The 17,732-nt window shown below is 53.2% G+C and overlaps 1 protein-coding gene across 1 annotated transcript; it reads right to left on the reverse strand.

Annotated features, from left to right (window-relative positions):
- Positions 1-2,204: 2,204 nt before the first annotated feature.
- Positions 2,205-16,015, reverse strand: CCT7 (chaperonin containing TCP1 subunit 7). The gene is made up of 12 exons (XM_051974266.1): positions 15,899-16,015; positions 10,673-10,826; positions 8,392-8,498; positions 7,808-7,933; positions 7,320-7,372; positions 6,867-7,038; positions 4,758-4,922; positions 4,354-4,542; positions 3,658-3,755; positions 3,156-3,288; positions 2,771-2,977; positions 2,205-2,553 (listed from the first exon to the last, which is right to left on the reverse strand). Exons 1-12 carry the CDS (start codon positions 15,902-15,904, stop codon positions 2,329-2,331), a joined length of 1,635 nt encoding a protein of 544 aa, XP_051830226.1. The 5' UTR covers positions 15,905-16,015; the 3' UTR covers positions 2,205-2,328.
- Between the last annotated feature and the right edge of the window lie 1,717 nt (positions 16,016-17,732).

Genomic DNA, 17,732 nt, shown 5'->3' on the forward strand with positions numbered 1-17,732 from the left:
AGCCTCTGACTCAGTTTCTTCATCTGTGAAGCGAAGAAAGCTGGACCTGGGGGGACGCCGGGGGCCCCTCCGACTTCCCTCCTGGTCCCCGGGAAAAGCACAAGGGGAAGGGGACGCCGGCTCCTCCCCACAGACCCTCACCCAGGGCTCCGGCCAGAGAGCGCCCTCCTGCGGGGGAGGGTGTGTGTGTCTGTGTGTCTGCGTGTGTGTCTGTGTCCGCTGGAGGGGCCCAACCCCCGCCCCCGTGTTCATGGGTCAGGCCCGGCGCCTTCTCCCCCCTCCCCTCCCGCCCCTCTGCCTCGGGGCGTGGCAGCGGCCCCGCAAGCACGAGGGGGTCTCGGGGTTCCCAGGCTCCTCCGCCGAGCCCCTCACTACCTATGTAGCACGCAGCCCCCTCCCTGGAGAACGCGGGCTCGCTCTCCCTCAGGCCCTGGGCCTCCCACCTCGCTGCCCGGGGGCACGGACCTTGGCTCCCTCCCAGCCCAGGCCGGGTTTTTCGCCTTTGACAATCAGAGTTGGAGTTTAGGATGGGCCGGGGAGCGCACAGGGAGCCCCGTCCTGTTCCCATCCCCCTCAGGGGCCGGGCGGGGCCCGACCACACTTGGTCAGCAATCCCTCCCCGGGACAGATCGCCCCCCCACCCCGCCCCTCCTCGCCAGGGCCTCAGGGTGTGGGCCTGAAGCACTTTATTTCTGCCCCGAGCTACCTTCCCAGGGGTCTCCTAGGACACCAGGGGCCACACGGGTCATCCACGTGACACGGGGCGGCTCGCCTCATCTCCAGGGCAGAAGGGAGCCGGCGGGAAGCAGGGCGGGTCCCGGGTCCGCTGGGCTCGGCACCTGGGTCAGCTTTAGCTCGGCCCCACTTCCCCACTTCGGTTCGATTAAACTCAGCGAAACGATTTAAGTCCCCCGTCTCCCGAGTTCTGAGCCCCCCATATTTTTGGGGCTCCCCCGGTGAGCTAATGGACTCAAGGAGTTGGGGGGTGGCAGACCCCAGGCACTCCAGAAACTCGGGGGGAGGGCAGAGACATTGTACCCAGAGGGAGGGCCCTTGCCAGTCACCCCAGGAGTCCCGGTGCCCAATCCCGGAGGTCCAGAGCAGCCGCCCTGCCTCCGCCCAGGGCCTCCACCCATTTATCTACTTCTGTACGGAGCCTGTATATATTATTTATTATGAATGAACTTATTGGTCCTCGGCCCCTCCCCCAGGCAAGCGGGGAGGAGGACCCCAGGGAAGTGAACTCCTGGGGCCAGAACAGAAAGCTTCATGCAAACCCTCCCTCCTCCTGGTCTCTTCCGCGGGGAGTCCCCCTCCAACTAGGGCCTCTGACAATCAGGCCAGGTCTGGTCTCCCCAGTCCCACAGCTTGACTTGTAGGGGGGCTCTTGGGGTAGGAGGCCCCTCCCCGGACTGCTCATCGTGGCCCCCTTTCCCCCACCATTGCTCCTTCCAACAGGGGAGCGTCCTTCCCAAATAAGGACAGCACAGCACCCCTTCCCCCAGGCTGGAGCCAGAACACCAAAGGTTCCCTCCCCCACACCAGGCAGGATGGGGGCCTTTGGGGTCTCCCTTGTGCTCCACCCCACCCCGGGGCCCGCTCCCACATCACCCATAGGTGCACTTTGGTGTCGTTGCTTCGTACCCTTTGCCGAATGTATTCTGAGCGTGTCTGTATCTCTGAGGGTCTGGGGGCGGCCCGGGGCCTGGGCACCCAATAAAGTTTCTGAAAACTGACTGTGGCTCCCTGGGACTCCAGAGGGAGGGGCCCTTTCCACCATGAGGTGGGGGGTGGGGTCACAAGCATCTGGGGGAAAATACAGTAGACATCAAATAAATGCTGGAGAGCCAAAGGCACCAGGTGCCTCTGCAAGGTGGGAGGAGGCCCAAGATCCTTTCAGTTCTGCTCCCACCCCAGCCCCGTTAGCGGAAGCAGAAGGGGCCAAGGGCTCTGCTCCAGGTGGAGCTGCTCCCTCCTCTTCCCCCCCCCCCCCCCATGTTGGCCTACTAATTCTTTTTTTTTTTTTTAATAATTTTACTACCAGTAAAATAGGCCAACTCCTGCCAGGCCTGAATTTGGGGGTGGGGGCCTGGGCCCAGCTAGACTTCTGGTTTGGGCTCCAAGGGTGGCTGGGGTGGCCAGCTAGGTGGGGGGAGGGGGAGATGACAACAGGGGGCACTGCAGGCCCAAAGAATCCTCAACAATGACCCAGGCCTCGAGTTTTATTTAAATAACTTCCAGAACAGAGCCGGGCCCCTATGTCCCCTCTGGGCCCTCAACACCCACTAAGCATGCCCGCCCTGCAGACAGTGGGGGGCAGAAGGGCCTTCAGTGCATGTGGGGTCGGCCCCGGCCCCGCCCCCGGCCCATGGGCGGCCCATCCACGGTGGAGCGCGGGTTCTTGATGGTCTCATCCACAGACACGATGAGGCAGGCGGCCTCCGAAGCGGCCGTCAGGGCGTTGATGCGGACCATGGCCGGCTCCCACACGAAGGCCTCGAAGTTGTCTGCGATGTCCTCGTTGTTGATGTCCACGCCGTACCACAGGCCGCCCTGCGACAGACGGCACAGACCGACGTCAGCCCCGGCTCGGGCGGGACAAGCCCCCCCAGGGTGCCCGGGCCCCAGAGGACTTCTGTCAGCCGGGTCAGACGTTCCCACAGCCTTCGAGGAGAGGCCCGGCCCAGGTCCCTCCCCAAGGGATGGCTCCGAGGCTCTCAGGGGGGGAGGTCAGGGAGGGCAGGCCCAGGGGCCCTGCCGGGGCTCCCACCTGCGCGTGCTTGGCCCGGAGCTTGTTGAGGATGTTGGTGGCGTCAAAGCCCGCATTGTCACACAGCTGCCGGGGGATGATCTCCAGGGCCTTGGCGTAGGCCCCGATCAGCAGCTGCTGCTTGCCCGGGATGGTCCTCGAGTAGTCCCGCAAGTACTTGGAGAGCTCCATCTCGATCGCCCCGCCTCCTGCCACCACCGAATCATTCTGCCGAGAGACCGGAGGAGGCTGCCAGGCCCGAGCCCCGCGAGCGGGATGCCGCAGAACTCGGGACCCCGACACCACCCGACCCGGGGGAAGGAAGAGGCCGGCCCGTCACCGTCCCCTCGGGAGTGGCCCCACCGAGCAGCCGCCCTCCCCCTCAGCCCCGGGGCCAGCCACGCACCTTGATGGCTCTGCGGACGATCATGATGGCGTCGTGGAGGGAGCGCTCTGTCTCTTCCATGAACTGCTCGGCACCTCCTCGAAGAATGATCGTGCAGGTTTTGGCCTTGGGGCAGCCGGTGAAGAAGTTATACCTGGCGGGGGAGAGGGCCCAGATGAGCCCTGGTAATTCCCTTCTGGCCCACCCAGGCCTCCCAACAGCTGGGCTGGGCCAGGACCTCCTGTTCCCAGCTCTCTCTGCCCCCAAGCCCCAAAGGCTCCCTGCTAACCCAGACATGCCCACACTGGTGCCGCGGACCTCCCAAAGAAGGTTCTGCGATGGCAGCCAGCAGCCCCATGCCCAATGAGCCCCATGCCCACTTTGTGCCCTGCACCTCGCCCTGCCATTGTCCCTCAATACACCCTCCTCCCCACCTCTGCCGACTGGAGCAGCCGAGTGAGTAGCGCTTTCCATCCCAAACTCCTGGCAGAGCAGCCCAAGCCTCTCTGGGAGACATGCTCACCTCTCGCCTCCGATCTGTGTCTCCTCAAAGAGCTGGCAGCTGCCCAGCACTTCTGGGGTCAGGGCATTGACACTGGTCTGGATGGAGCCCCCGCAGGCCTGGGGAGGGGAGGAGGCAAACCTCACCACAGGGGCACGACCCCCCACCCGCCTGTGTCTCATCCATCCCCTCAGAGCTGGGCCCGCTCTCCTGCTCACCCACCCCGTGCCCACCAGGCCCCCGTCTAAAGAACAGCAGCAGCAGCCACGATGCAGACATCTCCACCGCCGCAGAGCCCAATAAAAGATTACCCAGAGGCCCCTGAGAAATACTCGCTGGGCACGCTCGGTGGGGGCCCTGCCTTCGAACCAAACCCGGCAGCTGTTCGGCTGCTTGGAGGACCGACGAGGCTCTCTGGGAAAGGCAAGAGGAGCAGCCAGCTCGAGGCTCCCTCCACCAATGGCAGGAGAACCTGGCACAAGGCTTAGGCAGCGGAGTTCCTTAGGGTTTTAGGGAGCAGCAGACGCCCCTTCCCAATTATGTCTTGCTTCAGATGAGAAACAAGCTCTTATTTCCAGGGCCCACACGAGACAGAAAGAGGGCAGCAGCAGGGAGCGTGCTGGGGGCTTGGGAGATTAACCCTCAGACTCAGTGGGCGCAAGGGGAACAAAGTGAGCCTGGGCTCCACCCCAACAGCACACGGGGGCCCAGACTTACCATCATGGTCCTCCGCAGATCCTCCTCTGGGACACGGCCAGCACAGAACATGTCCCGGTCAGCAAAATACTGAGTGGCCACGTCCCCGATGGGAAGCTTGGACAAGACGACTTTGGCCCCGGAGCTGTAAATCTTCTCTAACTTGTCGTATAAGATGTTCCACTCCGCGTCCACAATGGCTTGGTAGTCCTGCCCCAGGTGAGAGCAGAGATCAGAATGGAGGAGGGCGGATCTCCCCACACCCAGCTGCGGGAAGGCCCAGGTCTTCTCCACCTTCCCCTCAGAGAGTGGTCTCTGCCCACAGGTGGGAGAGCGTGGGCGCCAACAACACAGGCCTTAGGACAACAAAGGCCCGCGCCCCGCTGCGGGGGCGGGCCAGCAGGGCCAGAGTCCCCGGGGCCCACCTCCACGGTGTGCACGCGCACTTCGGCGTTGTCCTTCTCGGCCTTCAGCTCCAGCTCCACATTCAGCAAGGCGATGGTGGGGTTGGTGTACTTCTTGGGCTGCATCTCAAACCCAGCGTAAGAGAAGGTTTTCTTGAAAGCAACACCAGCCACCAACTGGGATTCCTGAGGACAAGGTTACCGGGTTAGGTCAGCGGTGATTTGTGCCCCCGCGGGGATCGGGCTGGGCAAGAGAAGCCCGAGGGCAGAGGCTCTCAATACCAGCGGTAACACCCTGAATAACATCACAGGGGGGGCCCCTCTGTCCCTACGGGACAGCCCATGACCCAAATGGTTAGGAAGCCCCGACGCCAGGCACAAATGTGAGTCTCTGCAATGTCTCCACATTGCCCCAACAAGGACCCCAAGGCTCTTCATGTGAACTCACTGGCTTCTCAATGTCCTTCCTAAAATGCGGTGCCCCAAAACACCCCACCCGGCAGTCGCAGCCTGAGCAGCCACAGCCTACCTGGCTAAGGGGACCCACACCGGCTGTCAGCACACCAGGGTCTCAGGCTGGCCTTGACAGTCACACCTGATCATCTTTCTCCTTAAGTGTAAGCCATCCTTAATTACTAAAACATCAATGACTGACTTCTCTTTAGAAACTTATTTTATAAAATGTTATTTCATTAATTTATTCAAGTTTCCATGAAAAGTATCTCTCATTAGAATTTCATTTGAAATTTTTTTCGTTTTGAAACAAAATCCATCGGCTGCTGAAGTTTTCCCAAGTAAGCATTTCTCTCTTTAAAATAAGACAAAAAATAAAATCTCATCTTTTCCACCTGAACTGCTGCCTTGGGCCCAGAAGCACATGTGACTCAGGATACTGCTGGTAGGTCTCCCTATCTGCACCCCCCTCCCATGGGCACCCATTCTTTTCAGAGCTATAACTCCCATTCCACAACCACTGAACAAGTCAATAGAAAGTTCTCGGTTTTACTTCCTTTAACGAACCTTCTGGAGCACCTGAGCCATCCATGAGCCTCTGGGCAGACCAAGCAAAGCCTGTTATCAACTCCCTGAGTTCAACATGAGAAAGGTGTGGCCAGTCCCCAGCCCTAGAGGAGGCCTGACTCCCTTCCTCGGCCTTTCTCGGCCCTCTCAAACCCCTCCTCCACATTTTTTGGGCTCTCTCCTCTACACACGAGGGATGGAGCTGAAGGACTTAAAGAGCACAGGCCAGAGCTTATTTCCTCCTCTTTTTCTCTCTCTCTTTGGATCTGGCTAATGCAGAAATCTCTTCTAGATAACACTGATCTCTGTAATGGCCTCTGTTACTCTTGCCTTCTCCTTGGGGAGGGGAAGAGAATTCAGAGTTGGAAATAAAATGGCATTAAAAAAAAAAAAAAAGCCCCAAGCTGCCCAATGCCACCCGTGGGGAAGTCGAGACCAAGGGAACTCCTAGGGAACCGCAGGCTTCAAAGGGAAGCAGTCGGCAATCCTCTTCCTGGCCACTTGGGGCCAGGAGAGCCCCCTGGCAAGGACACAAGGAGACTCCTCTGCCATCTGTGGGTCATACACAGGACATCCCCTCCAAGGTCTCTCCAGGAGGCAGAAACCGCTTTTTCTCCCCTCACAAGCCACCAATGCCCTTCTCTGATGAACAGGATCTCACCCGCAGGTGACCTCTGGTGGCTTGCCACCTCCCCCCCCCCCCCAAAAAAAAAAAACAACCCTTCATAGAAGGCCTCCGGGTCCAAGGACTCCAGCACTGTCACTTCAAGTTCGAGATGAGTCAGGTGATGTGACATGGCAAACTCCTTCACAGACGGAGCCAACAAGGGCACAGCCATTAGAAATCAGAGTCCCCTTGGTTTCCTTTGGCCCCGCATCTCTCAAGTGGGCTGGGTCCGGTTAGAAATGATCCAGAATTCCCTGTTCCCTAAAACCAAACCCGGCGTCCTGGCCAAGTTACCTGTTGGGACACTGTATCAAAACACACCTAATGCTCGGCAACACTTCCAAAGGCAGCCAAGTAAGAGAGCCCCGAGGACCCCGCTCGGGAGGGAGGCTTTCCAGGAGCCGGGCCACAGGCCCGCAGGGGCTAGGGGCAGCAGCACTCACCTCCAGGGCACCACCCTGAACCTTCTTGATGCCAATCATCTTGAGCTGCAGCAGATCATCGAGCATCATAACAGCATCCACCACCATGATGGCAAAGGCGGCCTTCTGCTGGGAAATCAGCTTGGAGCTCAATGCGGTCATGGCACACTTCTCAAGCAGCCTCCTCTGCTCCCTGGCACACACAGGCAGTCAGTGCCTCGGCCTCCGGGGCCATCTTCCCGCAGAGGCCCTGCCCCTCCTCCCTGCCAACCCCTTCCACTTTTAAACATATTACCAGAGACAGATGGTGCCTGTGGGCCCCAGAGTCCCCAGGACGCCCATTAACTAAAGCCCATGTATTGGCACTTGGCTTGGGCCGGCCTTCCTCCTAGGGGCCCACGAGCTGCTTACAACATGTTTCTGCATCTGACCCGCCAGGAGGAGCCTGGGACTTCGGGCACCAAGGAAACTTACTCTTTGTCTTCATTCTTTACAGTCACAGCAATCTCCTTGATCTTGTTAACTGCCTGCCAAGAGGGAAAAAAGCCGCGTCCTTTGGAGCTGCAGGAGGCCCTGGTTCCCCCGAGGGTCCGAGGTGTGAGTGTGAAAGCTGCTTCTCCCCAGCCCTCATGAGTGAAGGGCCTTTCAAGGCCCTGCCCCATTCCCTATGCTGGAGGCCAGGTGGAGGAGGCCAAAGGCTGACACACGGCTGGGAACTTCCAGGGAGGGGCAGTCATAGGCTCTGAATCTACCTCAAAGAACACGTTTCACACGGGCCTTTAATTCACCCTCACAATCCTGTCTCGGCTCCAGAAGGGAGCTGACAGGCTTGCCCCAGGCCCTCCAGAGTTCAGGCCCACATCACAGTCTCCTGACTCTCCACCTCATGTTCCACCTTTCTACCATCTCCACAGGAGTCCCGGTCCCTGGGGTGGGGGAGACATGGCCCAGGCTTCACCTACCAACTGTGTGGCTGTGCGGAAAGCCCGGATGATGATCTGGGGGTGCAAGCCTTCCTCTACGTAGGATTTCACTTGCTTCAGGAATTCTGCTGCCAACAATGTCACTGAGGTGGTCCCATCGCCAACCTGCAGGCAAAAAGTGGGTTAATTCCAAAAGCTCAGGAGCGGCCTGCCCCAGTCACTCTGTGCAGTCAGGGCCCCAGAACAAAGGCTCGACTAGCTTAGCCCCGGGGTCTGGAAGGATCCTGGAGATCATATGGTCCAAGTTCCTCATATGACCCAGAGAGAACGACTTGTAGACTACACAGGCAGTAGATGGCCAAGGGAGGATTTGAATCCTGGTGCAGGCATTGGTGCTAATCGATTGTTAACAAACAATGTCTTTTAAAAGAAACAATTCGCAGGCACAAAGCAGCTAACCTACAAGCAGGAGGAAGAGCTTTCTAGGCCCAAGATGGGTCCTTCCTTCAGCTGCTCAGTGCTGGGCACACAGTAGGTATTTAATAACTCCCTATCCATTGATGGATTCATCCAGAATTTAGATCCAGGGGTTACCGCCCTCCCGGTCCACCTTCAATCCCCACCTCAGCATCCTGTGACTTGGCGATGTCCACAAGAGTCTTGGCAGCAGGATGAACAACATCAAGGAGCTTCAAGATGGTAGCACCGTCATTGGAAATTGTTGCTTTTCCTGTAAGGAGTACCAGTGGATTTCAGCCATTTTCTTTCATTATGTTCAGGCCACGCAGACAACCTGGGTTCTCCTTGTCTGGGAGAACTGCCAGGTCCAGCAGCAGGCACAGGAAGGCCTCTATTTGTCAATCACAGGCTCCTCATGAGAAGGACTGAAGCCTTCCTGCCCTTTCCACACAGCTTCCCACAGAGTGAGAACACTAATGGAGCGTTGGTTATAAGTTCTCCCTTACTCCCCACACAATCACCGCCACACTGTATAGAACCCAGGCCGTGCTGGCATCATCTCTCTAAACTGACCTTTCCTACAGCAACTTCTCTCTGCCTCTTACAAGTGCAGAGAGTAAAATCACCAAGCAAGAAAGGAGCATTCCCTAAGCTCCACACAGGATTCCCAAAGAGGAGCTGGACTATCCCCACCACACGCCAGAGTGGAGAGGACCAGAAGGTCTGGGCTCAAATCCTACCTCGAACCCTTACTAGCTGTAAAACTCCAAGCAAGTAACTTCACCCCCTTCTACCTGTTTTCTCCTCTGAAAATGGCCATTAACACCCTTTCCAGCTCTAAATCTGTGCTGGTCCAGGGCCCAGAGAAGTGCCTCCAACTGGTAAAAAAAACACAGCCCTGGCCTCCACATGTACAAGGGGCCAGCCAGCACTGCAGCTGAAGAGCAGAGGATCCCAAGAAAGCTCTACCTTTCCCTGGATCAGGGTGGCCACACCTGTGGCTGCAAAGTCCTCGCCTCGGTGCCCCGGGGGTGCCCCCACCCAGATGGGCCACAAACAGCGACCACTGTCGGGCAACAGAGCCCTGAAAAGACACACAGCAGAGCTGATGCCCACTTTACCCTTCCCACCTGAAGTACTGAACCCAATCACGAGTCATGAAGTCCTAGGTTCAATTCTATCTCGGCCACATAATTAACTATGCGACTCCAGAGAAATCACTAACCTTCTCAGCCTCAGCTTCCTCACCTATAAAATGAGAAGGTTGGGCTTGACGGTCTCTAAGGTCCCTTTCAGTCAGTCAACAAGCATTTATTAAGCATTTACTATGTACCATGCAATGCCCTAAGAAATGGGAACATAAAAAAAGTGAAAACAGTCTCTACCCAAGAGAATTCCCATTCTAATGGGAGAGACACAACATGTAAACAACACATACAAGATAGAGAATGGATGGAAAGTCAGTGAACCCTTGGGAGACATGCTGGACAGCTGAAACTGACCACATGGGACAGAGGTGAAACTGACCATTGGCCAGGTGAAACTGACCAGCCGGACACCACACTGGCTCTGGAGGGATGTGAGAGAGAATGAGGAGTCCAGGATGACTCCAAGGGGATTGAGGGAGTATAGGAGCCACCAAAAGGAAGGTGTGGAGGGGAATGGAAGGGAAGGGACAAGATCAGGAGGTCAGTTATGGCCAGGAGGAGTTAGAAGGTTTCTACTGAACATCCAATTTAAAATGTCTAAAAAGCAGGTGGAGATGCCAGATGGGAGATCAGCACAAAGCTTGGGGCAAGACAGGTAGGCTGGAGAATCATTAGCAGAGGAAATCCATGGGAGCGATGGGATCACTGAGGGAAATTGTACATAGAAACAAAGATGGGCCAGGGCAGAGCCTTGAGTATGACCCGAAGGAATTCCACACAAAGGATTCCAGCTCTGAAAGGAGGATCCTGTGGCCTCTTCAAACCAGTGCGGGTCTGGCAGGCTGCAGAAGGCCCTTCCCCAATTCCTGCTGCCTCTGCTCTCTGCCATTAATGGGGCAGGCTTCTCTCTCTCCCCTATACCAGCCCTGCTCACTCCTGCCCACCCTCCAACTTGAGTTAGAGACACCTTTCCTGCTGTTTTCAGGCAACTGAAACACTGCCTTTCTTTGCAGGCCCAGCTCAGGCCCCACCTTCTCCAAGAAACTTTCCCAGATTCTCTCCCCAACACCCACTTTCCTGTTCTGGGAAGATCCCTCACACCTCATCTGTCTATACGCCCATACAGGTGCACTGTCTGACCTGTTTTATTTCCTCTGTGGAGGGCTGTTCCTTTCTATCATCCATCGTCCTCCAAAGCAATCTGATGAAATGACCTCTACCTGCCCCTGAGAATGTAGGTCCCCAATGGCTCCCACTCACCTCCACAAGCCAAGAAAGGAGCCCAGCCCAAACTCACCTCTGCCATCGACGATGAGCTTGTCCATCCCTCGGGGCCCCAGCGTGGTTCGGACAGCCTCTGCAATCACCTGGCAGGCGCTGATATTGCTGACAAGCTGAGGGATCCCTTGGGAGCTGTCCGTCCCCTCCTTCAGGAGGATAACTGGTGTGGGCTGGAAGGGAGAGAACAAGCCAGGGCTGATTTTCAACCATTCATTTCAATATATGTAAGCGTGCTCGGCCAAAACAGCAAATGCAATGACTATACTTATTGTAACTGTTGCTTTTCTTGCCTTCCCAATGGATGAAGAAGGGAGAGAATTTCGAACTGAAATTTTTTGAGCTCAATTTTAAAATCATTTTTTAAAAGACTTAAGACAACCTTTCACCCCTCCATCCCTTCCCCCAGTTAAAGGAGTCCAACTCGGGCAGCCAAAACTGCCTTCAGGAAGAATCAGGCCATTCAAAATGGGATGAAGTAGAAAGAAGGAGGCTCTGTCCCTTCAGGTCCCTGGAGTGAACAGTCACTTGTCTGGGCATCACAGCTCAATCAGAGGAGCAGATGGGGCCCTAGTGGGAACCTTCAGTGCCAAGTGCTTCAGGTGTGATGTTTAGACAGCACGGCCTCAACAAGGCCAAAGAATGGTAACCAGTTGGCAGTGACAGGGTGGGGGTGGGAGATGGCAAACATCGACCCACTTCTAGCTCAGTGCCTTTGCTCAAACCCTCACAGTCCCGATGTCACGGCAAGCTGACACCATCGTAAGCTCCCCCAGTAAGAAGCTCCTAATTGCCGACTAAACCCATTCTACATTTCCTACAGATGAGAATAACCAAGAAGTTACTAGGGTCCCCAAAGTCCAAATCACAATAACACCCCAGCACTGGGGATGTCAAGGCTTTCCCCACAAGACACTTGTGTCTCATTAGCAAAACAAGGCCTCCCTGCGACTTTAAGCAGCAAGAGACCTGAGAAATTCATTTAACAAGCATGCATTAAACCTGCTTATTATGTGACAAGAGAGGCAATGCAGCCTCAAAGGCACAAGATTCAAATCCTGCCTGACACATGCAGACCACAGCACTCCAAGTCCCTTCACCCTCAGTGTTCCAGGCAGCTCTGAACAAAAAGAAAAAAGCTGCCTTGATGAGAGAGGTTGTCATCCAGGACGACCCGATATCAGTGAAATCACAAGTAATGTCCCCAACCACCATGTGCCGGGCAGCAGAGACACCAGGTTATAGGAATAATTCCTTCGGATGTTCTAACAAAAAAGAGCCTTGTTTTACTCCATTAAGAGCAGGCCCAGAAAAGCCCTGAGTCCAGGTTCTCAAGCCCAAGTCTTTAAGACAGCTTTCTCTACTGCCCCTTGCTGTTGTTTTCTGGCTTATGACTGGTCACTGACACCATGAACTCCATGGTGCCTCAAACACAGCAAGCACAGAGTAAATCTCATGGTGACATCCTGTCCAGCTCCACGGTCAGCAACGATCTTAGCTTCTGTCACATCTCCTAGTGATCCCAAGTCAAACCCCGCGAATGCCATCCTTGGCTACCAGCAAAAGCTGCCCCTACAACTGGTTCTGGCCTTGGGCTGGCGGGGTTTGAAAAGAGCCACAGGGAAAGGCAAGAAATCCCAGCTTTCTCCCTCCCCTCCGCAATCACCCAGGTCAGCAGCAAAGAACGGGTCAAAGTTAAGTGGAACAAAGGCGGTCAGGTCAACAGTGAAGCAGCCAATGGAGAAGGTGGGGATGGAGAACAACAGAATGCCCAAACATCTAAAGCTGCCATTTCACACTCTGGAAGAAATAGGAGAGAGTCTTGGGAGATGGAAGCAAGATAGGCCAAGAGGGAAGGCAACATCCATAGGGCCTTCCAGACATTGTCCAGATGTGGCAATCCAAGAGGAAGAAGAGGAGAGAAAGGCCAGTGTAGCTATCTTTCAGCCAGTTCCTGGGCTGGAGCTCATGACCTATGATGCTTAGTTCTTTCTCCTAGAGAACTCCCTGCAATCAGAAGAACAGGGCTCTCCACCCAACTATGGAACAAGAGCAGCAAAAATCTCAGACTCTCTGAGTTAGAAAAACTGCCAGGGGCCATGTGGTTCAATGCACCCTGGATCAGTAGTTCCCTCTTCAACCCGTCTCGAGAGAAGGGTGGCCTGAAAGTCTTCTATAACATGTCGTACATTTGGCATCAAATCTGCCTCCATCCCAGGCTAAATATCCCTTTCAATCACTGTCTCCAGATCACAAGGTGGGGCTCAGAACTGGTCCCACTGATGCCCAAGGTGGACTGGCAAAGGCCCTGCATTCCGGAATCTGCTTAACATTGCTTTCCTTCACATCAAGATCAGACAGGGGCCCCCACCACCTGGAGAATGAGGGGGGCTGTCTTTTTAATAGCCTAACATGTCAACACCTTCCAGCCAAGTCAATGTTTCAGTGATATCTTAACGGAGAAAATACATGATGACAAAGAGCTGCACTGAATCTCCTAACTTTTAAATGAAATGCTATTTTATTGGTCACAACATCCAACCCATTTTAAAAAGCCAGGCATATATTTGTTAGACATGATTTGGTCTGTAAATGGAGGGTAGGTTTGCTGCATACCTGGATCTGGCCCAGCCTCCTGGGGGTGGCTACAAACACAGAGCCCTTGACATTCTATGCTCTGATGGTCCACTACCTCCCACTGTAGTTCTGTGACTTCTACAAACCAAGAACCTGGGGCCTCTTACCCAATCACCAGGACAGAAAAATCCAACTATTAAGTATATTCGGGCAGCTAAGGGTTCCAGGTGTGTAGGATCTAAAACAAACAGGCCAGACAAGATAAAAGCCACACAAACATCCACCCCCAAGTGTGTGCCATTGAAGCCAAGACTTTCCTTCTTGGCCTCCTGACTAGTTCTTTAAAATTAGTATCTATGTTAATTTAACCAAAGCCTAATGAGAATGCCATTTATCAATGCTGCATAATTTTAATGGTGTGAGAACCGAACCTTCCCTCCCTTCACTGCAATATGGCTGGCGGCAGAGGACACAGAGCATTAGCCCCAAGGAATGATGGAGCCCGTGCAGATATATAAGGTTTTGGTGAATTACTTTTTTCTTTCTTTTTACATCTATTACAAGAAATGGCTCAGTGGGAAAGGGAGAAGAAAATACTTGAAACCAAATGGCCAGAAATACAAGCGTGACCAATAAAAACAGGCTAACTTTTTAAAGTATCCTGTATGTTTCTATTTCTCCTGAACTTTTTCTCTTAACCTTATTAATCTTATGGCTAACAAAAAAAAAAACTATGTAGGGCAAGTGGGTATTATGCCCATTGATGGGAGACTGAGGCACAGAGATTAAGTGACTTTGCCAAGATCACCCCTCTACTAAGTCAAAGATGCATGTTCCTATTTCATTTTCATGTCAATAAACAAAGGCTATTTTGGGCAGGAGGCTTTTGGGTACGGGAAGACCACAAGTAATCAGAAGGAAAAAGAGAGGGGAGGTCAAACTGGGAGCTTTAGTGAAAGAGCTGAGTCCTAAAGGAAGGTCAGGATCTTGAATGATCAGATACTTCATACTATCTATTGTCATTCTTCCAACTCAGATGGCGAGTTCTACTCCCCGAAGCACCTAGGATCTACTTTGTAATTACCAATGCCTTTATGTTTAAAGAGGCGGCTGGGTGACATCTCTATTGGCCAGAATATGTATTTATAGGAGGCAACACCAGAGGTTTAGGAGGTCTATTAGAGGGAGCTATGTGGATTGGATTCCCAGACTCCACTTAACCACTAACTCCGTTTCTCTCGCTGTAAAATGGGGACAATGACAGCATACTTCCTGGAGTTGTGATAAAAGGAGACAGCATGTTTGTAGAACTCTCCTCAACCTCATTCTATTTATGTTACAGATGCTCGCTCCTGGAGGATTGTATTTTCCTAGCATGGCAGGCAGCATGAAATAGGAGCTTAGGGGTGAGGGGGGTTGGAGGAATGAGAGCTGGATCTGAAGATCTGGGAATCATCTCCAATACAGATAAATAAACCCAAGTGGGAAGGCAAAGAAACAGGGAGTAAGGCAAAATCTTGAAGGAATACCTCTGTTCAGAAGCCAGGAAATGGATGATGAACCAAAAAGGAGACTTAAGGGGGCCCAAAGAAGGAAACCGAGGGAGAGAAAGAGGGTATTTGAGAGAGTGAAGGAGAAGGAAGGAAAAAAGGGAGAGAAGAGAGAAAGAGAAATTAAGAAAAAGGCGGAGACAGAGGGAAATGAAGAGAGAGCCAGAATTATCAAAGTGGGGCTGGTGTCAAAATCCATCATCTTTATTCTGGTAAAATGAGATTTATCCTGGGCACGAAAGGTGGGTTCCACATTAGGAAAACAATGAGAAGAATCTTTAACAAGAAGCAACCCGAAAGGTGGAGAACAAGGACTGGAACCAAGGAATGACTCATCAGACGGTGGGCGCCTGGAGGGCAGGGGCCATTTTCCGCCTCTTTTGGCACCCCCAGGGCTAAGCGCACTCCGGATCTGGCACACAGTAGGCACGCTACACATTCTGATTAGATGGACGGAGGCGGCCCATTGGAAGCTCGGCACGGATCGGGTCCAGCCTATTCCTACTGGGGAAGAATTCCAACGAGCAGCCTGAGAGGCCAGTGTTCCTCGGGCCTGGGTTTGAATGCCAGGCACTGTACTAGCAGGGGTGCGGTGGGGCAGGCGCCTTCGCCTCCCTCCCGGAGCCTCAGTTTCCTCAACGAGGTCTGGGAGCTCTACGGCTTCCCTCAGGTGGACACAATTAGCTCTTTAATGACCCTCGTGGAGCCCACGCCGCTGTACCGCCCAGACTACATCTCCCAGCATGCACCACGCGCGGAGCCCGGCGGCTCCTCCGAGGTTAGACCCCGAGGCATGCCGGGAATCCGAGTCCCGCGACGGCCCCGGGGTGCGCTCCGCCCCCGCCGGGCCTGTCCTGCCCTCAGCACCGGTACCGCGCGGCCGCCCTACGCCCGCCCCACACCCGCCCGGCCCAGCCCCGGCCCAGCTCGAGAGACTGCCAGGCCCCAGGCCGCGAGTGGGCCCTGAGCGCGACTGTGGCGCCAGCGGCAGCCCCGGCCCCGCTCCAACGGCCCCGAAAGTCGCCTGGGGGCGCGGCGGGGTTCTCGGGAGACGAGGCTCGGGCGCTCGCCAGGTTCCCCGAGGCGGATGGCGATGGATGGAGCCGGTGGCCACTCACCATCATCTTGGACTGCGAATCGGGAGCCCTCCGGTGGCCCGCTCCTCTACCCACTCTGGAAGCCTCCAGCGGCCCACAATGCCTCGCGCGCGCGCTCGGCCCAGAACCTTCGGCGCGGAGCCGTTAGACGCGCTGAGGCAAGGGGCGGGGCAGTCATAGAGTCCTCGAGAGAGGGAGAGAAGGGCTCGACGGGCCTCCGGGCGTGCGCCCCCGTCAGCTAGGGAGGGAGAGTGTCCTCGAACAAATCGCGCGTGCAAACTTAAATGTGCAAAAAGACTCAATTTTTGGACGTGGCCTTTTATGAGATTTTGGGTTTTTTTGACTGTACTTATTTGTTACTAGGGTTTTGTATTTCTTTTCTGTGAGGAGTGGTGAGGAGGGGAAAAATTAATGAAAATTGAAGAGAAAAAACTTCAATAAATAAATGATCATTTATCAAATGTATTCAAATATATATTCCAAGCACTGTGCTAAGCGCTGGGGATACAAAAAGAAGCGAACGACAGTCCCTAGCCTCAATCTAATGGAGAAAACAAGGGAGAAAAAAGTACAAACAAGGGCAAATAAGAATTAAAAGAAGAGAGGGCTAGAATTAAGAAAGATTTGGAAAAATTGAAACTTAAATTTAATAACTATATGGAGATGTATCCATATATTATATTTAACATGTACTTTAACATATTTAATATGTATTTGTCTACCTGCCACTGGGGGAGGGGGTGGGGGAAAGGAGGGGAAAAATTGGAACAAAAGGTTTGGCAACTGTCAATGCTGAAAAAAATTACCCATGCATGTATCTTGTAAATAAAAAGCTATAATAAAATAAAATAAAATAAACTTTAAAACGTTGCTTGTTTAGCTGCAGCATGATTTATGCAGCTCATAGAGGGCTAGTTCAGGGGACTAAGAAAAGCTGGGTCTGAGCGTTGCCTCTGTATGTAATAAGTATGTGACCATGGGTAAAGTCAGCTCACTTTTCTGAGCCTCAGTTTTTTTCATCTGTAACATGGAGAAAAAAAGAGCTTTCAGGATTGTTGCAAATTTTGAAAAGTTTTTGAAACTCTTAAGCATTAAAGGTGAGCCATCATTTACCTAGAAAAGCATAGATATAAAGTAGGGGTTCTCCTAAAAAAAATAAAATTTTATTGTGAGGTTTTGTTCTTAACATTGTCCAAATTGGCCCCTCTATCCCTATTTCTACCTCCTCCCAGAGAACCATCCCTTATAGCAAAGAATAACTCATTTTTAAGGAAAAAGAGGGGGGAAAGAAAAAGACAAAACTGGTCAAAAAAGAAACAATATACAACGTTTCATACCCACAGATTTATCTTACAGATATCTTCCTTCTCCTTCGCCTTGCTTGTTCTTTGTTATTTTGTAGTATTCACTCTATTCTTTCACTGTTATTGCTCTTCCCCTCTACATTGTATCCATTATATGTATTGTTTGCTTGGCTCTGCTAAATTCATCTACATCATTTCGAGTTAAGTCTTCCCATGTTTCTCTGTATTTCCATATCCATCATTTCTTACAGCACAATAATATTCCATTACATTTGCGTACCACAACTTGTTAAAGTTATCGTTATTATTCTTGTTCTTAACCTGAGTCATCCACTTTTTTTTTTTTTTGCTACTTTTATAACTCTTATTTCAATATAACTGATTTCCTTTGTGGTCTTAGGTGTTTTATTTTACACATTTAAAAATATGATTCTGAGAAGAGGTCCACAGACTTCACCAAATTGCCTGAAGGGTTCAAGAACCAAAAAAAGATTAGGAACCTCTGATCTGAACCTAATGTAGTTGAATTCCTTATTTTTAAAGACGAAACT

The sequence above is a fragment of the Antechinus flavipes genome, chromosome 2 (genome assembly GCF_016432865.1).
Source record: "Antechinus flavipes isolate AdamAnt ecotype Samford, QLD, Australia chromosome 2, AdamAnt_v2, whole genome shotgun sequence".
NCBI classification, from domain to species: Eukaryota; Metazoa; Chordata; class Mammalia; order Dasyuromorphia; family Dasyuridae; genus Antechinus; species Antechinus flavipes.